Source organism: Sinocyclocheilus rhinocerous, unplaced genomic scaffold (assembly GCF_001515625.1).
Source record: "Sinocyclocheilus rhinocerous isolate Xijiao unplaced genomic scaffold, SAMN03320098_v1.1 scaffold23, whole genome shotgun sequence".
Classification (NCBI taxonomy): domain Eukaryota; kingdom Metazoa; phylum Chordata; class Actinopteri; order Cypriniformes; family Cyprinidae; genus Sinocyclocheilus; species Sinocyclocheilus rhinocerous.
The window spans coordinates 931,571-951,587 of record NW_015644367.1 but is presented as its reverse complement, the minus strand read 5'-3'; the positions used below and the strand labels follow the sequence as shown (position 1 = coordinate 951,587).

The window sequence follows — 20,017 nt, the reverse complement described above, 5'->3', positions numbered from 1 at the left end:
ATTCTTTATGCATTTTAACTTTGTACTTATTTAAATATAAAAAATATATATTTCAATCAATTTATTCTCTCACTTTATTATTATTATTATTATTATTATTAATTAACTTATTTTTTAAGTTATTGCATGTGTTAAGTTTGCAGTGTCGCTCATTTTCCTTCTCTCTCTCCTAATTTTTTTTTTCTTTTTCACTTCTGTTTTGGCACGTGCAAATACCTCAACACAGGAGAATGATTCTGCTGCATACTGATGTAGGCTATCAGGAGTTACAAGGGTCACTCACAGGTGGACAAAAGAGACTGCCTCATGCTGGAAGAACCTTACCTGAACGGATCGACACGCCTTGTCAGCTACTTACAATCGCAGTCTACATCTATAACCCAGCAGTTTCGCTTCACTTCACACTCTGCAGCAGCAGAGACAGACAGGATCAATCCTGGGAGGCCCCGCAATTCACAACTTCACTTAATGTGTGGAAAATCTTCAAATAAAGAAAAACGAGTTTGAACTGACTCTACGGGTAGACGGATGGAGAACCTAAGCAAGTAGTGACGTTCCATTGGTGAACGAGTCATTCTTTTGAATAGGATCTTTTCAATGAATCAGTTGCACCTGTTCACTTGTTTACGAATCGAATTGAATCAGCAAGAACGGTTCTCCAGTCAACAACTCACTGACTCTTTCGAACATATGGGATTCCTTATGAGCATTTGGAGTAAACTGACGTAGATTTCAATAAAATGGAGCGAAAAGTTACTTGAATAACAGTAATGTTACAAATAAAATGTAGGCCTACTGGAAATTTATGATTTGATTGTGTAACGATTTTACTTGCACAATGTTATATTAAAACGTGAAAAACATTTCGGCCAAGTGGCATGCTACATGAATATTAGCATTATTTATGTTAATTCAATTGTAGTAGTACTTAGGTTCTAAAATGTTTTATTAGCTGAATGGCTATAGAAAACTGAACACTAGGACAGTAGAAATTGCAATAAACACTGTCACTTTATTAATACAAAAGGACAAACTATAATAAACATTAAAATGTGCCTATTGGTTTTAGCATGCCACAAGAATACCAAGGACCACGGGATTACGTAATTGCATCCAGACGCAAATAATCACAGGCTATTTAACCGTTTCTTTGAAACATACTGTTTAAAAGAGTTGTTTCGTGGAAAAGAGTAGGACTTCCATCCATTCATGTAGTCTTTGCATGCAACAAATGTAGCAAAACCTGTTGCGTATTTAAATCCAGCAGGTGGCAGCAATGTAGTACGTCCTTGTTTGAGACTGATGAACGTCAAGCGCTTCTGATAGACGTGACCACGCCTCCACCGCGAGTTTGCGTCTGTTGTCAAGGAAGCGCGTCGATGGTTACCGACATGGCATAACTCTTTCAGCTGTAGCGAATGACGATAAAAGCTTACCTGTGCCTGCTTTAATTTAAAACAATGTCAAGATAGCATTCACTCGGTTTTGGTCTAGATGAATTTCGTATCAAACTACAGGAAGTTAAAGTCATAGGTAGTAAGTGCTGTGCGCTGTCTGCCTGTATTTAGCTCTCGCACTGGCTGGCCAGTCTTCATTTTGCTCTCATTCTTCAGTGCACCAATATTTTACTTGAGCGGATAAATTCTGCTCTTGCCAGCTATGTTATTGCGCGGCCGTTCCAACATCAATAAGATGCAGCTTTTCTTGTTCGGGTGAGAAGTGTGGTGTGTTGAGACCTGTCAGCAGCTTGTCATCCTGATATTCGGGATGCCAGTCCTGGAGGACACACTTTACTACTCGTATCCTTTTCCTTGCCTGAATTACCAGCGTTTATAGGTTGTTCTCATAGTTTTACTAGCGGCGCATAAACTACTGTAGTAGAAAAACATAACTTGCTTTATTTATTATTCTTGCATAATGGACCTTGGCTAACTAATGACCACGTATAGGGTCCGTACAATACTGTGAAACATTATTACAATTAAAAAATAAAGTTTTCTATTTGAATGTATTCTAAAATGTAATTTATACCAGTGATGACAAAGCTGAATTTTCAGCATGGTTTCTAATGATTTGATACTCAGTTATTATTGGTGCTCAATTATTAATAATGGTTCTTATTATTATTATGCATAATATCTTATTAATATCTTAAATTATATATAATGTTTAAAAGTTTTTGCTGCATAATATTTTTGTGGAAAACCTATATTTTTTCAGGATTCTTTGATGAATAGAAAGTTCATTGAACAGCATTTATTTAAAAAAAATAATAAAAAATTGTAACATTATAATTGTCTTTACTGTGACTTTTGGTTGATTCAATGCATCTTGCTGAATTAAAGTATTAATTTCTTTTCTCTAAAAAATATATATTGTACTTAACCCAAACTTTTCAATGGTAATATATCCAAGTATTCATAAAAAATATTAAGCAGCAAAAACTGTTTTCAACATTAATAAAGTTAGAACTTTTTTTGTTTGTTGTGAGCGCCAAATCAGCATATTACAATTATTTCTGAAAGATTATGTGACACTGAAGTAATGGCTGCTGAAAATTCAGCTTTGCCATCACAGGAATAAATAAAATTTTAAAATACATTAAAATAGTAAACAGTTATTTTGAATTGTAATAGTATCTCACAATATGACTGTTTTTGATCAAAATAAATGCAGCCTTGGTGAGCATAAGAGTCTTCTTTAAAAAAAAAAAAATTATTACAAACTTTTGGCCGCCACTGTATATATATGCATGTTCTACTATTCCATGATGTTGTCTATGTTTACATATTACTTATATTTTGTGTTTTCTTTGTTGTTGCATCTTTGTGCTGTGCATATCATAAGATAATGTATGCATAAGATAATGTTTTATCCTATAATAATAATACGTTCCTTGACGTTGTATCACATTAGGAACATTAGATCAGGTGTGCATGAAGAGAATGAAAATGAAAGAGAAGCGTTGGTACAAGAACAGAGGTACTGTCAAGCTCAGGCTCGCAAGCTTTTCTTGGAAACAAATCGCAGACAAAAGTAAGTGTCAAAAATAAATCAGATTTTATATTTATTTCATTACTGTTTAGAAAATCTTGAGTGATTATATTTGAGTGATTATTTTTTAGTTTACATGAATGTATTTCAGCATCCAGATCTTAGGTTAAAAGGCATTTATTTGTATGAGAGTCAAGTATTTAGATGTTGTATCTTTTTTATTTATTTATTTTTATTTACTTATTTAGGTTTTTAACCACTTTAAATCAACTTTTTGGTGTCACTGTTTCATTTCAAATGTCCTGTCCAAATTAATTTTTAGATGTACAAATATGTAATCTCTCTCTATTCTTAACTTAAAATCATGAAAACATCTTATTTACTTCCTGTTGAATTCAATAAAAGTCAATAATAGACCATAGTATTCATAATCAAATCTATCATAATAGACAATGATAGACTTTTTGTATATTTTAGGGAAATATGTAAATTCTTCACCAAACAACAATTAAAACACAAATGGAATAGATAATTTAATGTTTACAGAAAAAAAAATCTTTGTTCTTTGCACTGTCCCTCCAAATTATGCATTTATATGTCAACATCTGCTTCCTGAAACATGTAATACATTGCAGCGTGGATATTAAACTACACAGCTCTAGCCTTTTGGTCTCTGAGGACTTGTTATTACATGAGGTGGCAATAACAAGAAAGAAATAGCGTCAGCGTATTCACCAAGGAGGCAACTACACTAAAAGCCTGCCGGGTGAGTGTCCCAGAGATCAGAAGCAATGCACAGCTGCTGAATTTAGTGTTGACAGTGAGTGTCAGATATACTAAGAACTGTCTCCATGCTGTTAATGACTCAGTCTGGGTTTTTGACCTGGTCGGTCCCTCAGCACGTTGAAAGTGAAGCTACCCTACAGGGCTCAGATACTGTTATACAATCCTTTATTTGTCAGCCAGGATTTACCAGCAATAGAAGCTCTAATCAGCAAGAGCAAAGGAACATTACTTTATAGAAGGCAGTGATGGTGAGGAAGACGAGTGCGTCCCCCCACTGAGTTCAGAGAAGGCTGGGACACAGATCCGGAGCTATTTTTGTGGTGATTAAATAATTCCTAAAACATATCGAGTATATTACAGTGTCAATGACAGGACACTCATTTTTGTCTTTATTCAGAAATAAATAAAAAATGCAGTTCATGCATTCAGTGATTTGAAAACACTTCTATGATGAGTATGCTTTTAATTTATGTATTAAAATAAATTATAATATTTTCAAGTTAAAAATATCAGGGTGATAACAACTGTCCTAATATCGTAATGAAGAAAAAAAAACTTCATTAAAAGTGAAATTAAGTAGAAACCTTATTAAGTAGTAATCTTTTATTATATATTCTTTAAAAAAAAAAAGACTTACATTATAGGTGGGGCCTGTGACTGTGTGTCAAGGTTTCAAAGTCTCTTAAAATAATATTTTTTAAATATTTATTTATTTATTTAATATTTCTTATAACAAAGTTAGTTCAGGTTGCTCAACTATGGTAAATGATTCTGCATGAATTCTGACTGACAGCCCAATGGTTCCGCGGCATAGGCATGCACTAGTTTCTGTGCCATTAACAAATTAATTTAGCTGAAATGCATCTGTTACAGAAGTCTCAGGTTTCTGTTGACCCTGGAAAGTAAACATCTGAGATAACGACAGCTTGTGCAATGAGCTGATATTCAAATTAGATTAAAGTCTCATTTCCTTTTTAAGTCAAGTGGTGTATTTGATATGCACATTTGCCAAAGTTCTCATCCATCCACTTTAAACATAATTAAATATATCTTTAAGAGGACATGGTGCGTGCAAACCATTGTCTAACTGTCAAAGGTCACAAAAACAGCATATCTTTTTTCTGACTGTCTCTCTAGGGCTCTAGAAGAGAGAAGGAAACAGTGGGATGTTCAAGAGCAGAGACTGAGGGAGAATATTCTACAGCAGCGTCATCAGAGGGTCCAGGATGCCACAGAGAACTTCCAAAGAGCTCATCTCCCTCCTTCCCAGAGAAAAAGACCAGGTAAGTTCAACGAAACAGTCTAATCCATGTACATGCACTCTTTATCTCTTGAACTGTCTGTTAGCAGTTATTATTAGGTCAGTATGTGATGTAAACATCTCATCCTCCATTTAAATAAAGTCATTTGTGTCCTTCTGCAGCCTTTAAGAGAAGAACACCCAACCTTGATGAAGCACTTCATCATATTCAGGGCAGTCCGCACTTATATATCCAACAATCTCCGTTTTTGGCCAGTGGCTCCACCATTAGCAGGTACGACATTACTGCCATGGCAATATATTATTGGTTGAAGATACATAACATTTTTGTAATACTTCATTAGAACTTTAATTAATGAAGTCCATCAAAATAGTATTTCATGTTAAATACTAAAACTTAAGAGCTCAATCAATATTTTTTTTTTTTTAAATGTGAACATCATATATGAATATTATATATATATATATATATATATATATATTTGTGTGTGTACACATATATATACCGTATATGAACTATTTGAATGCCATTTAATATGTTAAGCATTATATAATAATTTAATCATTTTTACTCATCTTATAATTCATCTTATCAATAATGTTACCACAATAATGAAAATGTAACAAGTTTTGAATAATTAAAACATTTTGTATTGTTATTTAAAATATTTATACTTTTGGCAGCACTTAAAATATCATTTAGTTCTATACAATTTTAAATATTAGGGGAGCCAGATGCTATATAAATGTATATTCCTTATTACTGTGGATGCATTGAATCACCTGTTTTTTTTCAGGAGCTGCACTCCCTCCCCAAAGCCTTCAGGGGGCGCCCGTCACCTACGTGCCTTATCTGCAGCTGAGGCCTACACCAAACTCCTGCAGGAGAAGAGCCTGAGTAACTTCAAGAACAACCAGCTGCTCTTCCTCAGTGAGCAACAGGAGACCCAGAAAGAAAAAGAGCAGGCCGATCCACAGGTTAATATACATACTCATAAAACTATATGTATAGTTAAACCATAGCTGATGGTATTCATTTAAATACATTTTTATTATAAAATTTTGCTGATGAGTCTATCATCTGAAGGTTTATGTAATTCCGAGTTGAGGTTTTTGTTTGTTTACAGTTACAAGATTGTAATTATGATCAACTTCCTTATACAAGTGATAGTTCACAGTGATTCACTAGGGCCATGATTGTGTATGTTGAAAGGCCTGTTGGCAAATTTGCTTAAGGAGTGTGTGAAGGTTTTAAGATCTAATTACAACTATTGGGGAAACAGAACAACATTGTAATTTTAGCCCAGGGCTCTTCCTGCCACAACATGCCACAGCATCTTCTGAACAAACGGAGGAGTTTTAAAGAGATTAGCTCATCCTGAAGCTTTAAAGGATTAGTTCACTTCCAGAATAAAAATTTCCTGATAATTTACTCACCCCCATGTCATCCAAGATGCTCATGTCTTTCTTTCTTCAGTTGCAAAGAAATTAAGGTTTTTGAGGAAAACATTCCAGGATTTTTCTCCATATAATGGACTTCAATAGTGGCCAACGGCTGAAGGTCCAAACTGCAGTTTCAGTGCAGCTTAAAAGGGCTCTACACGATCCCAGCCCAGGAATAAGGGTCTTATCTGCTCGTCTTGCACTAGCTCGACTTCACACATTACGTATTCACTTTGGAAAGGTCATGCGTGAAGTAGGCGGAAGCACCGACCCAGTGTTTACAAAGCGAATGTGCAAAGAAAGTCAAATGCCCTTTACAAAAAAAAGGTAAAACAACGATGTCGGACGATTTTGAAGTTGGAGGAGAAAATGAGAAGGAGTTTTTCGCCCTACCCTACCTTTTTTGAACCAGAGTACACAGACGAGGGTCACCTTTCCAACGTGATGCGTTAGTGCAAGACGTGCATTTGTGGTTAAGCTGCATTGAAACTGCAATTTGGACCTTCAGCCCATTGGCCACTATTGAAGTCCATTATATGGAGAAAAATCCTGGAATGTATTCCTCAAAAACCTTAATTTCTTTGCGACTGAAGACAGAAAGACATGAACATCTTGGATGACATGGGGGTGAGTAAATTATCAGGAAATTTTTATTCTGGAAGTGAACTAATCCTTTAATCACACAAATGCATATTAAAACCACAGATACACATTCCCCTTTCTCTATACCTCCAACAAACATTCTTTCACTCTTGCACACTTAGTTATGTCCTCTTACACACACCAGCTGGAATGTTACCTGCACTGGCTTGTAGCCAACACATGATTTAATACAGTGAACTGAACAGAGCAGGACACAGAAGGTAATAACCCTATTTATAGGATAGGTTTTAGTCTTAGGTATTCTAAGAAAAGTGTTCCATTCAGTGCCCAAATGTAGTCAGACTTATGGAATGCCCTTCATAGGAATGTCTGAGACCATCATGCTCTACTTGCCCTAAGTTTTCCCTCTGGAAGATTAGTATGCTTTTATATATTATTATTTTACTTGTTTTATTTTTGGGGGGTAAAAAGATTTTAATATTTGATACGAATGCTTTTTTATACAGATTCTAAAGACTTTAATCCTCTAGCATAAATGTAGATCCGTTTCTTTATTGAAATGTTTACAATACCATTCAAAAGTTTGGGGTAAGTAAATTTTTTTAAAGACATTAATTGAAATTAAATAAATGAAAGCCATTTAAAATGTTACAAAAAATTTCTATTTCGAATAAATGTTTTTTTTATTACTTTCTGTTCAATATCACAGTTTCCACAAAAATAGTAAGCAGCACAACAGTTTTCAGCATCGATATTAATAAGAAATGTCTCTTGAGCACCAAATCAGCACATTAGAAGGATTTCTGAAAGGTCATGTGACATTAAAGACTGAAGAAATGGCTACTGAAAATTCAGCTTTGCCATCACAGGAATAAATCAGACTTTAAATTATTTTAAAATTGAAAACAGTTATTTTAAATAATAATATTGTTTCCGTTTTTACTGTATTATTTGATTAAATAAATGCAGCTTTGGTGAGCATAAGAGACTTTTTTCTGAACAGTAATGTATATATGTATATTGATCCGTCCTTCTATTCATTGTAAAAAGTTGTAGCAGAAACTGATATTATTTCGCTTACATAAAGATAAACTTCCAATGTGTTATTTTCCATCCCTCCACAGCATGCATGCAACATGATCTCTAAAGAGCACCCAGTCTGCCAGTGTCAGTGCATCAGTGCTCTAATGTTTTTTTTATATTGATTTTCAGGAGTCCCCACATAGTGAGACAGAGAGTCTGTCTAGTCTGGACAGCTTAGAGAACGGAGACACTCAGAAGACCCATGACACTACACCAGTTTGTTGCTCCCACCAGAGCACCACCTGTACCCAGTCTTTCTACCTCCCCGTGGATCCCCCTAAGCTCCAAGACCCCAAAAGCTCTCCATCACCATTCAGACAGTCCAACAACCCAATGTTAACGTCTCACCCCTACTGTTCCATAGCAAAGAGTTTCCTGGAGGAGTTCTTAAATCAGGAAAGCAAACTCAGTCTCAACTCACCCTCACCAAAGGATCATGAGTCAACAGAGGAAAACAGGAGTCTCCGGAATTGCACGAAAGAAAGATTTGATAACTCAAAAGACCAATTGCAGACCTTCAACACCCAGTCTACTCATGGCTGCCAAAAAGAGTTGACTCAGCAGGATTTAGCAGCTAATTCAGAACATATGACTCATGATAATGACAGGAACGCTCAAGGGAACCTTTTAAAAGACAAAGGATCTGTGGTTGCCCACTGCAAAACACAAGCCTTGCCAGATACCACACCCCTGGAATTCTCAAGTCTGACTAAAGACTTCAAGTCAGAATCCAAACAGCAAAGAACCCTGGAGGAGAAATATGCTAAACATTTATCAGAAACACAGACAGCTCCTCCAGCCAGCAGATGCAAACACAGCAACAGCTCCTTCGAAGCCTTTTCGAGCTCCTCTGCCCATCTTAGTTCCCCAAACATACAACCAATAGAAGAACTGAGTTCTTCACAGTCACATAAACACAAACCAGATGTATATGTTGCCACTGGGCTCAAGATAGAATCCAAACCGCTGAGCATGGAGGAGAGTATAGGCATAGATTCTTCAAAACCTAAAAATGAAACGGATGTCACCAAACTGGCAAAAGCTGGTGTGCTGAAGCCTTCTAAAATTATGGAGGAACCAAATAGAACATCTGCAGACCCTATGACCCATTCTGCCCCTAACAACAATGTCAGATTCCTGAAAGGGATTCTTAAAAACCATTTAAAATCCAAATCAGGAAATGTCAAATTCACTTATACTCCTGGCCATTTGCTTTTCACCAAAGAAGTGGCCATATTAATCCGGGACAGCGTAGAGCTGGCCAGGGCAAAACTCAATGAGCTAGAGCAGAACAGGACCATTAAGAAGAAACTACGCTGGTTTGATGAGGTAGATGGAGTTGAGGGGGTGGACCGAGTGTTTAGAGACCCCAGCAGGCGTGCTAACCTACCTCAACAAACCCATAAACAGCTCTCGGCAGATCACTCAGACCATGGGAATTTACTCACAGGGGTATCAAAGAACATCTCCAATAAGACCTCTGCTGTCCCCACTGGGCCCCAATCCACTAGACAGGCCTGGGCAGATGTAGGGCCCCAAGAAAGCCGTACACAGGAGCATATCAAGGAGCCCACCTCTCAAAGAAGAGCCCTCTGCGTTGGCGGCCCACGGACTCCCCGGAGAGCGCGCTCAGCCAGAGTCGGCTCGTGTCCCGTTACCTCCCGGGCCAGGAAGGGCACTATCATCAGACCGCAATCTGCCAGGGAAGCGCAACATGTGGCCAAGACCCAGGGGAAGACTTTGGTGCCTCGACCCCCTCTAAAACCTGAAGCTGTGGAGTGTAACTTAGCTGAGTGTCCTGTGTACATCTCAAAGGCATCCTGCAATGCCGATGGTGTTCTGAGCAGACCAGATCTGCAGGATTTGGCCCTTTACAAAGACACTCCAGATAGAGAGACAATAGTTCATCGGCCTACCCTCAGAACAGATGCTGTCTGTGCTCCAGTGCCACCCTACTGTACCTACACCCATGAGACAGGCATCTGTTCCCTCTCCCCTCAAGATGCCCTTGCAGACAATGCCAGGCGCAGGTGTGGAGAGAATGGGATATGTTTGGACCGGACTCCAACAGATGAGGAGATCACACTGCTGTGGCATGGTGTCCGAAGTGCTCTCGCCAGCAAAGACGGTAAAGAAAATCCCAAACTCAGTATTTCTGACCTAACACATTTTAAAAATAATTTAAGAAAAAATCCCACTACACATTGGTGTATAACATGTATAACATAAAAGCATGACATATGAAACATTCTGAGGGTAAATATGTTTTAATTACATTTTTTATGATCAATAAATTACAATAAAAGCCTGATTTATATCATATTGTATATTTATGTATATTTATAACACAGTATATTTTAGAAATTGGAAAATGGATGAAATTCTAATAATCAAGCATATATCAAAAATACAAATATATATTAATTTTAATTAATATGTAAAATGCAGTACGATGATAATATATATATACTTCAAATGCGTACACACATTTTCAACACAACAATATTAAGTATGCATAGATAGATTGTATACAAAAGTTTTGTGTTGATCAAGTTAATGGTGTAAGAGCAGGGGTGTCAAACTAAATTCCGATTCAACCCTAATTAAACACACCTGATCCAACTAATCAAGTCTTTCAGGCTTATTTGAAAACTACATGGTATGTGTGTTGGAGCAGGGTTCCGGCCCTTCAGGAATTGAGTTCGACACCCCTGGTGTAGAGGTTTTAGTATAGGCTTACATAATTAAACATTAGGTATGTTGTGATGTACAGCATTTTCTCTTACAGCGTGTACTGACAAATTACTTGTCACACCATGCTAGATTAGAAGATGCTGTAACAAGTCCCAGCCTATATTTATACTATTTACAAAAGTTTATTACTTCCCTATTTCTGTATTTTTCCATTCTGCTTTACATCTTCCAAATTTTGGGAATGATTGTTAACCTGCTGTGGAAAAAAGAAACATTTTCAGTAGGTGTCTTTAAGCTGACAAGGAACATTCCGGCCACATATTACAAAACCAACAGTCATGCAATCATCAGCTTCCCATGAACTTTCACTGCACCTTGTCATATAGTCAAATGAGAGTCGATTGAAAGAACTGAGCTCCCTTTGTGTGTCGGCAAGTTCAGCAGCTTTGTTTGAGATTCTTGGGGGATATTTTTCTAGAGTCTTTGGAAAGGTTTTTTTAGTGTTGGATCAATAGTCTTGTTTTCTTTGGCTCTCTGCACAGCACTGCATCACTTGGGATTACTACTCTGTTGAAATGGATCCATTTAATGATGGACTGTTGGGGTCAATTATTTTTTATATCATCAGGAAACCTCTACATTTTGAGGACAGAGACCTCAAGAACAGGAGAAGTGACTTTTTCATACTTTGGGACCTTTTAATTAAACTGTCTTCTTTTGTCTTTTTGTGTTTTTATCTCTGAATTGACTTAGGTGACCCTCAAAGTTTTCTTGCTCACAATGGCCCGTTGTCTTCTTCGCCTCAAGTCTGTGCCAGCCTGTCCCATGTCACCATCAATGGTGATAGTCTGATCAGTGGTGTCAATGGAGCCTCAAAAATGGGTGGCTTTTTCTTGTCTTCCTCTAACGGTAAGAGTCTATAGTTTTATGTAATCTCCTCAAAGACCAAAAGCCAGGATATTTGCCGCTACTAGCACAATATAAGTGATAAAAAAAATTAATAAAGACATGTCAATTGCTTCACTAGAGTTGTTTAGAAATTAAAGCCACTGAGCCTACATATGAGCCCATACATCAAGTAACCTGAGGTGAAGTGGTTTGCTGCTTAGATATTAATGTATTTTTTAATCTGAGTTTCTTCTGTAAATCAGTGAGAAGTCCAATAAGGAGACAGTCCATGGAGAGTAAAATGGTGAAGAACCGAGTTTCAGTGGAAAACAGCAGGAACCAACCTGTAGGAACAACACAGAGAAAGCCCAGTTTTCCTTATCAGGTAAACATGCGCATATTCTGAAGATACTATCCTAGAAAGCAAAGAAAACTAAGCTATTACTGGAGTCGACTTACAACTGGTTCGTTTTGCATTGGTGTATTTATAGCACCATAGGGGGGGGGCTATATATATATAATATATAGAATATATTAATATATATATAAATATATGGATGGGCGCTTTTAATTTAACTTCCGACAATGCTGTGAAGGGTTTTTGACATAGGCTAATTTTATGTGTGTGTCTACGCAACTCAGTATTTCCGCGCTGTCTGAAACGTCTCTATGCTTGTGCGCGCTTTGATTGTGTCGAGAACAGCGCGTGAGTAACGAATTGATCTCTCTTTCGTTTCTTCTTCTTGTGGTTTAAAATTGCTTGTACGTGTAAATTGGCAAATTAATCTGCGAATCACGTGCGTGCCGAACGGTAGGGTCTCATCCGTACGTATTACGGATCAACTGTGATCCGTTTAACTCCTAATATGTGACAGATCAGAGCAATCTTTCATTTAGGCTACTTATTTAACATGCAATTGTCAAATTGTTACTCCATATCAATCGCATACAAAGATAATACAGAATAATTAGAACAATCATTAACATAAATAAATAACAGAGTGTCATATCTATACACATTTTTCCCAGAACGTTCTTGCGACCCGGTAGCAATTCTTCCACGGCCCGGTAGTGGGTCTGGGTCTCGACCCGGTGGTTGGGGACCTCTGATTTAAAGGATAAATATCATGTTGAAAAATGCTTGCAAACTTTTGTGTTCATATGATGTTGTTTTTGGCTTTTTGACACTTTTGAATTTAGTGCTCATTAACTGTTCACTTTTGGTTTAACAGGTCATGGTGCCAAAACCTCAACACCCAAATAAAAATAGTCATGCAGCTGACAGTGAAGGTAATTTATCATGTAAATGAATATCTAATTTCCTATTAAGTAGACAAATGGGCCACCTCTACAGATTTTCAGCAGGGTAAGAGCAAAGCATTTTTAAAATGTAAATGTTTATTCTCATGTTCAAACATACAGTAATCATGTAAGGTGCAGCATGTTTTAAAAAATTGCTCAACCAAAATTAAAATATTGTCATTATTTACTTACCATCATTTCAAAGCTAAATTATTACGGTGGAATTTTTTCTTTGATTCTTTAATAGAAATTTCAGAAGAACAGCATTTACTTGAAATAGAAATCTTTTGTAACATTATAAATGTCTGTCATTTTTTATATATATAAAACAGATTTTGAATGGTAGTATGTGTTTTTCAGCCAAACTATTAGAAGCCAAATTGTTTAACACCCTTAAGTTGACTTTAAAACTTTAAGCATTAACATTGTTTTTTTCCACCGTTACAGGCCCAGAGGCGTCAGACGGTGCCCATGAAGTAGTGGACTGTGCACAGACCAAGAAGTTCTGCAACGGTCCGATTGGTCCATTGAGCCAGAGAATACAGTCCCTCAGTGTCAGCGCTCTGTCACTAGAGGAGCAGAAGATCCTGCAGTCACTCGAGAGACTTAATCAACGCCTGCAATGTCAGGGTCATTTTAAAAACATGTACATTTGATCCACACAGTCAAAACTTACATGTTTATCACAGATTTGAGGCGAGGGCAGTAGCTTTTAATTTGGCCCTATGTATGCGTTTCTTGTTTTAATGTTTTCAAAATATCAACAGCTGTGTTCCTGATCACTTCCACTTGATTTAACAGATGTGCAAGATGCAGCTGGTGGCAACCCAGCAGTGAAGGGCATCTTTGCTTTGGGTCCTGCATTTGTGAGTATTGCCCATATAATCAGAGGAAGTGATCTGTTCCCCTGAACTAATGTGACCTGCTCACAGCTCTGTCCCATCTTTCTGTCTTCTCATCCTTGAAGAACCAGACCGGTGAGAGTGTAGGTGTCACCGTGCGTAGGCGAGGAGCCTCTGCTGATAATCGCACCCGAACTCAACAGCGTTACTGACTACACCTCCCATGATCCACCACTCCCTCGAACACCTTCTCTCAGCTGCACTTTGCAAACCTTCAAACCTTATGATTATATGCTGTATATTGCATAGACATACTTAAATACTTGAGTGGTATTGAGAGTTTTTAACTGTTTTTTAAAGGAATAGTTGACCCAAAAATGAAAATCAGCATGTAATCCAAGATGTAAATGAATTTGTTTCTTCACAGAAGAACAGATTTTGAGAAATTTAGCAGTACATCACTTGCTCACCGATGGATCCTCTGCCGTGAATGGGTGCCGTCAGAATGAGAGTCCAAACATCACAATTATCCACAGGTAATCCACACAACTCCAGTCCATCAACTAACATCTTGTGAAAAGCTGCGTGTTTGTAATTAACAAATCCATCAATATGTTTTTTAACTTCAAATGTGTCCTCTATTTATAATATTGCTTTCTCCAGTGAAAAAATGGTCTCTTCTGAATCAGGAGAGAAATATGCACAGATCAAGAAAAAAAAACAGTCCAAAAGAGATCTAAACAAATACATAAGATTTTGATGCAAGAGGACAACAGGGGATAGCCTTTTTTACAGGAGGAAATATTATTATGGCTTATGAACTTGGATTTTGGAAGCAACGGTTTAAAGTTCAAAAGCCTTAATGATAGATTTGTTTCTTACAAACAGGCAGCTTTTCATAATTAATCGACTAGAGTTATGTGGATTATTGTGATTTGAATTTTTTTCAGCTGTTTGGACTCATTCTGACTTCACCCATTCACTGCAGAGGATCCATTGGTGAGCAACTGACTATTTTTGAGTGAACTATTCCTTTAATCAGGTGTAATATGTGTGAAATGATTCTGGCAATACACAATAAATTACGTTTGTGTAATAAAACGTTTTTAAAAAAACATTTACAAGAAAATGTATTTGATGTTCATGTGTTGTTTGCCTTCTAATTAGTTGGTATTTATTTTTTTAATATATTTTAATTTCTAAATATATTTTCATAGGAATTGTATATTATTAATGTATACATATTGGTATTTTTATTCTAAACAATCTTACACTTGGAGAAAAATAAATTAAATTTTGGAAGAAAAAAAAAAACATTTTGTTTTGCTTTGTTTTCTTAGTGCCACTGCCAAGACAGGATAAAGGGCTTTTTGTGTAACTCGACCTCGTTCAAGTGTCGGTTAAGCATAAAATGGATACAGATTTACATTGTATGTGTGGCATAATCATGACAGGTTTTTCTGGGTGTGTGTTTTACGTGTGTATGTGTGTGCCTATGACCTGTGTGAGTGATGTTTTGTGTTTGTGTGTGTGTGTAATCAGTGTATACATGCATGGGAAAGCTTATCTAGGTGTGTGACCGTGAGGTTTGAGTGACTATTAATTACTCCAGTGCATTGGAGACTCACCGCACAGGCTTTGCTGGATAACGAGTCAAACTCCTGATGCTCTTTTGCCATCACCACCCTATAACTGTCATCATGTCATGTAACCCTTCTGTACAAAGCTGTACTCCAGTCTTCAGTGTCACAGGATCCTTTGGAAATCATTCTAATATGCTGATTTGGTGCTCAAGAAACACTTCTCATTGTCAATGTTGAAAACAGTTGTGCTGTTTGATATTTTTTTGTGGAAACCATGATGCATTTTTCTCAGGATTCTTCGATGAACAGAGTAGAGTAGAAAATAATCAGAAATTTTGGAAATCTTTTGTAACATTATAAATGTCTTTACTGTCACTTTTGATCATACGTGCATACTTGCTGAATACAATTAAATAGTCAAATGAGAAAAATCTCATTGACCAAACTTTTGAATGGTTGTGTGTGTGTGTGTGTATTGTAACAGCCAGTACAGTGCTTAAAACATAAAAAATGTAACAATATGTAACAATAAATCACTCAAACAAATTCTTAAATCAAGAAATTATTGGCCAGAGGAGCACTACTCCCTCAACTGAGTCTGGTTTCTCCCAGGTTTGTTTGTTTGTTTTTGGCTTGCTTAGTTGAGGTTTAAAAGACACTTAGTATTCAGTAATATTCATTTTACGGGACTGACACTATCGGGTGAAAACAAAACTAACTGAATTGAGCTGAATGATGACACTATAGAGCCGCTTTATTACTTAATCATCTTTGTTTTAAATTTGATTAATTTTGCAACGTCAACACTGTTATTGAACTGAATCGCATGAACATTGAGCTTCTCGAGCTGAACAACAATATAATTGTCTTGTGTAGAGCTGCTTATAGCTAAACTGAACTCGTATGATTATTACACAATTAATGAACAACAACTGAACTGACTTGAGCTGAATAATAACACTTGTTAGAGCTGCTTTACAGCAGAATTTTAACTTGTCAGAAGTTTGTGTCATTGATTTCTGTTAATTTTCTGTTTATTACTGTGAAGCTGCTTGGAAACAATCTGTATTGTATAAAGTGCTAAAGGCGACTTGACTTGAAAAGGTAACAAAACAATGTCTTAGGGTTTGAGCATAGCTTCAGGAAGTGGAAGCGTCATGGAGCCACCCAAAGAAACGTTAAAACGGTTGGCCCTCAAATAATGAATGATGATCACTTTGATGAAAATCAAAGTGTACTGCACAAAACTGGCCAGTAAGGCTGCACAGGAAAAGCCAATAAGCAAAAATGACTATGTGCAAGCACACCTGAAATTTTGCCAAAAAGCAAAATAGAGACACAATAAAAATGTGATTTTGTAATCAGATGAAGCTAAGATGGAACATCTGAGCTTCTCGCACCTTGTGTTCAGTGTTGACGTATGCTGCGGGTCTCTGCTATGGTGGTTAGCAGGGTCTGAGCCTCCTGTTACAAACAACAGGTAGGAAAGGATGGTGCAAGAACCGAGGAAATACTGCAAGAGAATCTCTTTCGGTCTGCAAAGATAGAAGCTTGGGAGTAAATTACCTCAAATATTTCAATGTCTTTGCTTTGTCACACTGACGGTGAATGGACACTAAACTGAACTATCTGTCTGCAAATTTAGCTTTTTGTTATCGATGGAAAAGGTGACTACAAAAAAGGAATCTATGCAAATAGAATTAAACTTATACTAAAAAGTGATTTTAAAATAATTTTTATTTATGACTATTTATTTACTACTAATAAATATTTTTTGAATTTGTTTTTCAGAAACTGTTTGCAAGCCACTTCATGTTAAAAATCCATTCATCGGGCACTTCTAAAGAGGTAATAAGTGTGTAATAATCAATGATCTTCATCATTTATAAAATAATAAATAAAAAACAACTTCTTGTGCATTCTTGATTGTTCAGTAACAAACGTGATCAAACGTGAACGTTTGAGGAGGAACCCCAGCTTTCAGTATTCTTCGACGGAACATTGGTTGATGAGTTACGCTAATCACTGCCCATTTTCCAATTCAATTTTTAACTTGGATAGCAGGCTTACAGGATACCAATGCTTACTTAACCGCTCATGCAAAAGAGAAAGAAAAACACCCTGGTAACTTCATGCTCTGTGTGGTTAGAGATTCGCCACTGTTCATTCTGTCAGGTCTTTCTGGGAAGGGTGCAGTCTCTTCTCCGGTCAGCTTGCCTTGGCTTGTTGCAGCGGGTGGAGGAGGTCCCTGCACCTTTGAAGAATTTGGCAGAGATTGCCTTCCCTCTTTGAAATGTGACAAATTGAAATGTATTGCAAGAGCACACTTGCTGAACAGGTTTTCGACTCATTGTGTGTCTGTACTGTACTGTCTAAAGGGCAGTTTCTCACCTAAATTTCTCTTTCCACTTGACAGGGGGAGGTTTTCCTTCGTTGGCAGATTTTATGTTTCCACTTTATATACAAAAAATGTTCGCACTCATATCAAACTTTTTAAAGTGCAAATGCTGTTTGTGTGAGAACATGGAATCATGTAGTATTAATCACATTTTGCTGTTTCATTATCTTAACATGACTATTGTTCTCTTTTCACTAGCATGTTTTTTTTTCTATAAAATGAATAATGGGTCATTAATTACATTACGAAAAGAGACTAGAGATGAGTAAACTAAAAACTAAATGTATTATTATTCATTACTAAAATCCTAAAATGACTTAGGACACTGGTTTTTGGAGCAAACATTTACAGTCTCTAGTGACCCTATATAAGTGTAATATAGAGGTGCTTCTCGGCTGCATTTGAGCTCCATTATCATTCTGAAATCTTTTTTTTTACATTTGTATGAAGTGAACACATACAAAAGAAAGGGCATAGCAATTTCCTTGTCTTCGTTATAATAGTATCAGTCAGCAGTCAGTCAGCTCTTGACATGTTCATGTTATGCAACAAAACATTGCAATTAAACCATCACACACATAGTAGGCTGGGGATTATGAGATAACTGCAGTTATAACCATGCAGAAGAATGGCAAGCTGTACAGATGTCCACTTTAGCACTCTACCTTTAGAAAAAAAAAATATGAGCAATGTAGCTCATAAAAGAGTTGATCTAGTCAGCTTTTAAAAGATTTTTAAAAGTTCAAGTTACAAATTAATAAAAAATATTTACACCGTAAAATGTGTAATTAAATGCAAGTTTATTGAAATGAATATTTTCAATGAGTGTTTAAAGGAACAGTTTGCCCAGAAAAGAAAATTTGCTGAAAATGTACTCACCCTCAGGCCAGCTGAGATGTAGATGAGTTTGTTTCTTCATTGGAACAGATTTGGAGAAATTTAAGCATCACTTGCTCACCAAAAGATCCTCTGAAGTGAATGGGTACCGTCAGAATGAAGATGGATTTGTTTGTTTGTTTTTTACAAACATGCAGCTTTTTACTGCAGAGGATCCACTGACTGGTGAACAAGTGATGGAATGCAATATTTCTCCATATCTCTTCCAAATAAAAATATCTTTATTTAAGTCTTGGATGGCCTGAGGGTGAGTAAATTTTCATTACATTTTTGGGGGTAAACTATTCCTTTAAGGTTGGCAATGATTCATGTAAAGAAGTGTCACAGAGAAAAATATTATGTGATTTTATTATTAATTCAGTATTTTTAAATAATTTTAAGTAATTAAGATTAATTAAGATGCTACAATATATTACAATGTAATGTCTCATTATTAGAAGATCTCAACTGTCATTGACCTATAGAGGGCGCACAAACGGAGCAAAATGCATTTCCATTCAGATTAAGTTTATGGAAGCATTTCCACTGTTATCTTCATTATGCACATTATCACGGGGATTATTAACAAAACAAATAACCTGTCTCATCTTAAAAGATAAAAGATAGGGAATTACCCCATTTATGACAAGTGATCTAAAATATAGGAGGAGAATCATATTTATATTTAAAATAATGTATATTTTCAGTTTGTTTTGTAAAGCCTTTACAATCCTAAAACCACTGACAAATATTTTTTTTCAATAACACTTCTGTTTCTCGTGTAATACTGATGTCAACAATTGTCACAGGCTCAAAGATGTTGGGACATGTTGACTAAATGATGGAGTTACCCTCAGGACAGCTAAGTGGGTGGTCTCCCCCAGGGTTGGGCAGGGTAGCCCCCCAGAACAAACCTGAAATACTGCCTCAATCATTTCAGGATATTTACCACTCTTTAATGATCTTACACACACACAAACAGGACAATCAAATTAAGGCAGAAACATATTTCTATTGACCATAAATAGACGGCAACTTATTTGGAGTATCTGTATCATGTCAAGTTACAGTAAACCTATTGTTGCAAACCTTCAAATAGCCTACTGTGATAAAATAAAAGAGACGGTAAGAAACTTGATCAGAGTTTGACACTGTAGGGGAAACCAGGGAGAATTTTGTTTAAACATCGGTAACTCACTGGATTTTTGCTCGATACCTATGTGAAAAAAATAAATAAATTATATAATAATTCAGTATCTGTCTG

The 20,017-nt window shown here is 36.4% G+C and overlaps 1 protein-coding gene across 4 annotated transcripts; it reads left to right on the top strand.

Annotated features, from left to right (window-relative positions):
* Window positions 1–1,377: 1,377 nt before the first annotated feature.
* cep126 (centrosomal protein 126) lies at window positions 1,378–14,299 on the top strand. Of its 4 annotated transcripts, none has more exons than XM_016575962.1 (12): window positions 1,378–1,799; window positions 2,917–3,036; window positions 4,918–5,063; window positions 5,204–5,315; window positions 5,839–6,019; window positions 8,300–10,298; window positions 11,648–11,773; window positions 12,016–12,137; window positions 12,985–13,042; window positions 13,502–13,678; window positions 13,856–13,920; window positions 14,022–14,299. In XM_016575962.1, the coding sequence occupies exons 1-12, from the start codon at window positions 1,768–1,770 to the stop codon at window positions 14,106–14,108; spliced, it is 3,225 nt and encodes a 1,074-aa protein (XP_016431448.1). In that variant the 5' UTR covers window positions 1,378–1,767; the 3' UTR covers window positions 14,109–14,299. The 4 variants fall into 4 exon arrangements, with proteins under 4 accessions (XP_016431448.1, XP_016431447.1, XP_016431449.1 ...); XM_016575961.1 differs by having other exon boundaries at window positions 11,618–11,773; XM_016575963.1 differs by having other exon boundaries at window positions 11,618–11,773; window positions 13,987–14,054.
* The last annotated feature ends 5,718 nt before the right edge of the window (window positions 14,300–20,017 follow it).